At 53.5% G+C, this 6,267-nt stretch overlaps 1 protein-coding gene across 3 annotated transcripts; it reads right to left on the bottom strand.

The window, feature by feature from the left end:
- Positions 1–722: 722 nt before the first annotated feature.
- On the bottom strand, positions 723–6,267 carry STX4 (syntaxin 4). Of its 3 annotated transcripts, none has more exons than XM_012660262.1 (11): positions 5,920–6,267; positions 5,642–5,743; positions 5,431–5,530; positions 5,220–5,294; positions 4,657–4,727; positions 2,690–2,798; positions 2,540–2,616; positions 2,178–2,315; positions 1,233–1,343; positions 1,063–1,161; positions 723–970 (listed from the first exon to the last, which is right to left on the bottom strand). In XM_012660262.1, the coding sequence occupies exons 1-10, from the start codon at positions 5,947–5,949 to the stop codon at positions 1,078–1,080; spliced, it is 897 nt and encodes a 298-aa protein (XP_012515716.1). In that variant the 5' UTR covers positions 5,950–6,267; the 3' UTR covers positions 723–970; positions 1,063–1,077. The 3 variants fall into 3 exon arrangements, with proteins under 3 accessions (XP_012515716.1, XP_012515717.1, XP_012515718.1); XM_012660263.1 differs by having other exon boundaries at positions 5,431–5,552; positions 5,920–6,216; XM_012660264.1 differs by lacking the exon at positions 5,920–6,267 and having other exon boundaries at positions 5,431–5,552; positions 5,642–5,865.

Raw genomic sequence — 6,267 nt, 5'->3', positions numbered from 1 at the left:
AGAAATTCAGCATCAGGACTAGGAACACTTAGAAATTTAGTCAGTGCTTGGAGCTCAGGTGCCTTATAGAAAAAAACAGGGGTCAGTTCCTCTGCAACCTCCTTCAGCCAGATAAGCCCTTAGAAACGAGGCGTGCAGATCTGGGTCCCTGGCTCACTATCCGGACACTTATATATAAAAGGCAATGGCTTTTTCTGGTCTCGGGGCCTGGCCTGCTGGTCCCTCTGCCTGGCAACCTCTTCCCCTGCTCCTTCCCACAACTGGCTTCTCCTCACTTAGCATTCCACTCAAATAAATGTCACCCTTTCTGAGACCAGACCTTCCCTGTCCACTGTATCCAAAGCGACAGCCTCAATTAATGACTTTTCCATGGTGTCCCTTCCTCTTGGCCTCAGGAATGCCCACTGATGCCCGCTCACACACCACCCAACCCGTGTCCCGGCCTGGCTTGGTCAGCCTCATTTCTTCAGGGATAGGTACTCACAGTAGTCTTTCTCCAGTGGCAGAACTGAGCCAAGAGCCAGATGTGGGTATCACCCCTCCCCCCATCCTGTGGGAGAGTAGAAGGACAGAGCTAACCTGATGTGGGCACACATCTAGGGCAGTCTGACCCAGCCTGACTGGGCAGGGCCTGGCCCCAGGGATGGCCAAGAGGTGGGAGGCTGGATACTGGAGGTCCTGGGCCAGCCTTTCCAGGAAAACAAATGCACAGGGGTGTCCAACTCTTTTTTTTTTAATTTTTTACAAAACCACATGTCCCAGCCAAACAGGACGCTGCAGGCCCTCCCCTAGACATTATGGCCTGAAGGGGGAGGCCCCCATGAATGAGCAGCTGCCAACCCCAGAAGAACCGTCTGCCCCTCTGCACAGGGGCCAGTGTGAGGAAGGGGATCCAGCTGGAGGCTCTGCCCTGCCCCCCACAGCTGCTGGGAGAGAAGGCCAGGCCCTGGGTCCCTGGTGCTCCCAGTGCCTACAAGGGAAGGAGGGAGAAGAGGGTCTGAGGGGAGGAGGAAAGGCTGGGGCCAGGGGTGGGGCACCCAGGGCAGACCCATAGTATCTCACCAAGAATGTGCGACATTATCCAACCAGTGTGCTGATGGCAATGATGACCGCCAAGATGACGACAGTGACGGACACGCAGATGGCAATCATGACTTTCTTCTGTGGGAGAGGAGGAGTCAGGGAAAATCCCTCAGGGCCACCCGGGGCTGAGGCCAGACCGGGAGGCTCACCTTCCTCGCCTTCTTCTGGTTCTCCAGGGCTATCTTGACGTGTTCCTGCCCGCGCTCCACGTAGTCCGCTGAGCTCAGGATGTTCTTCTCAATCCGGTTGATCATCTCCCCCTACAGAGGACGGGGTGGTTTGCGGAGGTAGGGATGCCTCGGGGTCGGGGGGTCCAGCAGCAGCTTTGCCCACCCAGCCCCAAATGACTGAAAGACACTACAGGCAGGGAAAAAAAACCACTGCATTAACAGAGACAGAGGTAGGACCAGATCTGACACAAGTTCAGACTCCCAAGGATGGCTTCCAGCCCCCTCCTATCTCATAGTCCCTTCTAGCCCTGTTCCCTTGCCCCATACAACTCTATTTGCAGTGGTGGCTTCGAGCTCTGTGCCTCAAATGGCTCATACCTTTCACAGTCGTTCAACTTCTGTCCCCTCACAAATCTGTCTGAATGTACCCATTCTTCTAGGCCTGTCTCCCAGCTGCTGTGAAGCCCTCACGCTCCCTGCCTCCTCCTGGCACCACCAGCCTTCAGGTCCTGGTATTCCTACTGAATGAGATCCCTTCCCAATAACTCCCAGCTGCAAAAGGGCACTGACTTTAGTACAATCGAGGACAGCTTCTCCAGGCAGGGCTAGAAACTCATCTCAACCCAAACAACAAACCCCCACCCCAACCTTGTACAGATTTTAGGAGACAGACTCTCTAAGGGGCATCTTTGGTACTTTTCAAGGTTTAAGGGTGGATTCTGTTGGTGGAGGAGGAGCCAGGGTCAGGGCATACCTGGCACAGGCTCAAGGTGGGGGATGGGGGGATGCCGTGGCCATCTGGGTAGCTGTGGAGGGGGGTACAATTCTAGGGGTATGGCTAAGGATGGAAGTAAGGCTGATACTCATGGCTGGTGTTTCCGACTGAGCATGGTCTCAAGTCTGGCAGCTGCCTGGGGCGCCCACCTGCATCTCCACCTCAGTAGCCAGAAAAGTGAAGATCTCATGAAGCTCACGGATACTGCGTTCAAGCTGCTGGATCTCACTGTGCCTGGCCGAGATCTCATTTAGGGCTTGTCGAGTCACCTGCGTGTCCTTCAGTATCTAGGGGGTGGACAGGAGTGGGGGGAAAGTTTACATGGAGACCAGCAGCAGATCAGAAGTTCCTGGTGAGCTTCTGCGGCAGCCCTCTGGCCTACAACCCGATGAATGACTTCAGGAATGCTAATTAATTCCCTTCTGGGCCTCAGGATGCCCTTAATCAGAAAGGGTCGGGCCTCAGAGAAGATGGGAGGCACAGCAGAGGGAGGTTGGCTGTGACCACTCACATTGGACACAAACACTTCGCTCTGCCCGCTGTCCAGCATCTGTTCCAGCTCCTCGTCAGACACCATTCCAGCATTGGCTGTGAAGGGAAAGGCCAGGCTCAGAGCGGGGTCAGGGTTACCTGACCCCGTGGGCCGGGCACCACCACTCACTGATCTTCAGCTGCCTCCGGATCCGCTCCACATTCTTCTCCCGGTACTCGGACTGCATGGTGTTGCACTTGTTGATGAGCTCCACGAATTGCTGGGACAGGACCCCATGCTGAAGATGGAGAATGCAGGCTGGGCACCCCGGGGGGGCATCCCAGACCCATCTGGGCCTTGGCATCCCCATGGTATGGTAAGCAAATGGTATGAGCTGTTATGAGGCGCCTGCTGCCTTAACCGCCTTTTGATGACCTTGACAGGCTCCCCCATTTCTCTCAGAGTAAAAGCCAAAGCCCTTACCAGGGTCTACCTGGCCTCATGATCTGCTCCTTCACCCATCACCTCTCTGACCTTACCTCCTCCTCCTGACCATTCTTCCTGCCCTCCCTCCCTCCCTCCATCCACAGGGGTCTCCTCACTCCTCCAGACAGAGCCCACACTCCCATCTGGCCTCTGCATTCACTGCTCCTGCCTAGAACCCTCACTCCCCAGAAACACCTGTAAGTCTTTTGTTCAACTGTCACCTGAATGAAGCTTTCTCCACCTAATTTGAATTGCAACCCTACCCTCTCCCAGCACTTTCAATCCCTCTTCCCCTGTTTTTTCCTTAATACTAGTTGCATTCTAAAATAATTTACTTATGTATTATGGTGATTGTTTCTCCCCACCAGCATGTAAGTTCCACGAGGATATGGATCTTTGGTTAACTGCTGTACCCTGAACAGCTCCCCAAGGCACACAGTAGGCATCCAATGTGCATTTGCTGAATTCCGGCTGATGCCAACCTTGCTGCTTAGACTAGAAGTGTGCTCAATGCTAGTGATCAGCATTTTGCCCAGATGTAACAGGCCCACCTGTGCCCTTGACCTGAAACATCTGTTCTGGGGTATTTTGCCCTGCCTTTTCCCTTCTCCTGATGCCTTAAATGTGCTCATTTTGTGCAGTTACTTCTTTAAAGATATATCTGCTCTCCTGGATTCAGCTGTATGCGTTCAAGATGCCCAAGCTGCTCCACCTCCATTCCGGTGTCTTTGCTGAGCTCTGGGCCAACACTGACCTCCAAGAACCCCAAACCATTCCTCATTGGGCTCCCAGAGAGGTCTGTCAGCTCACCTCAAACTTCCTTACTAAGATGTCACCCCAGGGAAGTTCCTCATCAGTGTCACCCTCTTCCTTCTTTTTTCTCTGTTTCTTTTTGTGACAGAGTCTCACTCTGTTGCCTGGGCTAGAGTGTTATGGCATCAGCCTAACTCATAGCAACCTCAAATTTCCAGGTTCAAGCAATTCTCCTGCCTCAGCCTCCCAAGCAGCTGGGACTACAGGCACGTGCCACCACATCTGGCTAATTTTTTCTATTTTAGTTGCCTGGCTAATTTTTTTTTCTATTTTTAGTAGAGACTAAAATAGTCTCTTGCTCAGACTGATCTCGAACTCTTGAGCTCAAGCAATCCTCCTGCCTCAGCCTCCCAGAGTGCTAGGATTATAGGCATGAGCCACTGCACCCAGCCTCTTCCTGACTTCTTGAATTCTGCCTGTGGGGCTGAGAATGTCCCTGTCACATAGGCAGGAAACCTGCCAGTCATTTCTGACCTCTCCCTCTCCTTCCCTGGACAGAGCCATTAACCCACCAAGTCCTACATGAGTAATGTCACTGTCCCCTATTCAACCCTAACTCCCCATCTCAGCTCCTGGAAAGCATGTCTCCCACAGCCAAGTCTAGGTCATATCTGGGGACACAGCAACTTCTCATTGAACAGAGGAAAAGCAAGCAGGATGTTATAATGCATTGAGCATCAGGAGACCTGGGTTCTTGACCCTGAGTGAGTTCTTTTTCTCTCTGAACCTCAGTTTCCCCATTTGGCAAATCATCAGGTTGGACTTGATTTCTAAGGGCCCCTCCTTCGTTCATCTGCCATCTAATGATTTACAAAACACTTGCTGAAATGTCCTACTTCTGGAAAAAACAAACCCACCTGGGTTTTTCTCATTCTCATGTTGATGGAGTTATAATTCTCATCAGCTTCCTCCTTCTGGGGCTCTATGGCTGTGGGAAGACACAAAAGTATGGGGAGGGAGTGTTGACCTATGACTTCTGAAACTTATTTGGCGACCAGGACACAGGGCTAGAGCCATACCCCAGGCACACAATAGGGAGGTGCTTGTCTTCATAGGAGTAAGAGAAATATAATTTATCATAAAATGACTAATTCTGAGCCTCTGACAGGAGAAAATTTATTTTTCTTTGCATTACATTAGTGGATTCCCATATGCAGAGGTCTCCTAAGAAAACCCTCATCTGCCTGCCCAAAGAATGCACAGTGGGCAGCAAGAACTGTAGCAGTGGTTTTGTTGTAAATAAAGGAACTTGAGAGGCAGTCATGTGCTATGGAAAGTACAATGTACTGGAAGCCAGGAGACAGAGATTCTAGATTTAGGTGGGCTGTATGACCTGAATATATCACTGGCCACTTACTCCCCAGATATACCAGGAACAGGGCAGAATCAGAGGGAAGGCTCTTAGGTTCCAGGAGCTCACCCTTCAGCTGCATGCGAATCTCCCTCCCCAGCTGTTTGATCTCGTCGCGCAGGTTCTGCAGGTCCTGTTTCATGCCTGAATAAGAGCGAACGCCATGACTCCCCAAAAGAAGACTACCTCAACAAACCACCCTGGGCACCACCTGCATGAAACTACAACCCCCACAATCCCTCGGGCTGAGCATGCGTTCTGCTCCCGGGGTTTCACTCACTCTCCTCGGGAAGGGGCGTGGCCAGGATGGTGACCTGCTGCTTCTCCAACTCCTGGACTTTATTCTCCAGCTTGACAATTGTCTGCCGAATTGTCCGGACCTGGGGAGGGTGACCGAGAGAACTGAAAGAGATACGGAATACTCCAGACCGCGCTGCTCCTTGGCTCGTCCTGCCCCCTCGCGAATCCAGTCCAAGACCCCAGCCCCTTACCTTCTGGAAGAACTCATCGTCCGGACTCCCCAGCCGTGCCGTGCCTGGGTGCACCACCAGCGCGACCCGCTCCTTGTCCTCTTCGTCCGAGCTGTCATTCCCCTGCCAGGGACAGAGTCATTGACACAACTTCCTTGCTGCAGCTTTCGCCGGCAGCACCCATAGGCTTCCGGTACTTTCCTTCCTGGCCATCAGCCACCCCTCCCTGACCCGAAGACCAAGAGTCCTGCTTTTCAGTCCGTCCGCCGGTCCGCAACCCTGCTGCTCCGACTTCTCACCTGCCTCAGCTCGTGGGTCCTGTCCCGCATGGCGGCCTGAGCTCCCTCTCCCCGGCGCCTGAGCCCCGAGGGCCTCAAGGTTCTAAGTTTGGAATTACCGTATCCCACTCACACTCTTGACACTCCCCTCCCTCACCCTGAGGACCCCAACACCCCCACGAGCCGCCAGTGGCTCCGTCCCTTGTACCGCCCACAGTCAATGAGAAGTAGCAGACCGCGGGGACCCCCCAAGGTTCCACAGGTTGGAATTCCCTTTTCTTCCCCCCGCCCGCTCCCGTAGCCTCAGCCCCGCCCCTCTGGGATGATTAGGCGCATGCGCACCGGGGTGCGTCTCTTCCTCGCCTGAGG

Source organism: Propithecus coquereli, unplaced genomic scaffold (assembly GCF_000956105.1).
Source record: "Propithecus coquereli isolate 6110/MARCELLA unplaced genomic scaffold, Pcoq_1.0 Scaffold66, whole genome shotgun sequence".
Classification (NCBI taxonomy): domain Eukaryota; kingdom Metazoa; phylum Chordata; class Mammalia; order Primates; family Indriidae; genus Propithecus; species Propithecus coquereli.
The sequence above is the reverse complement of the archived record's forward strand: the minus strand, read 5'-3'. Positions and strand labels throughout refer to the sequence as shown.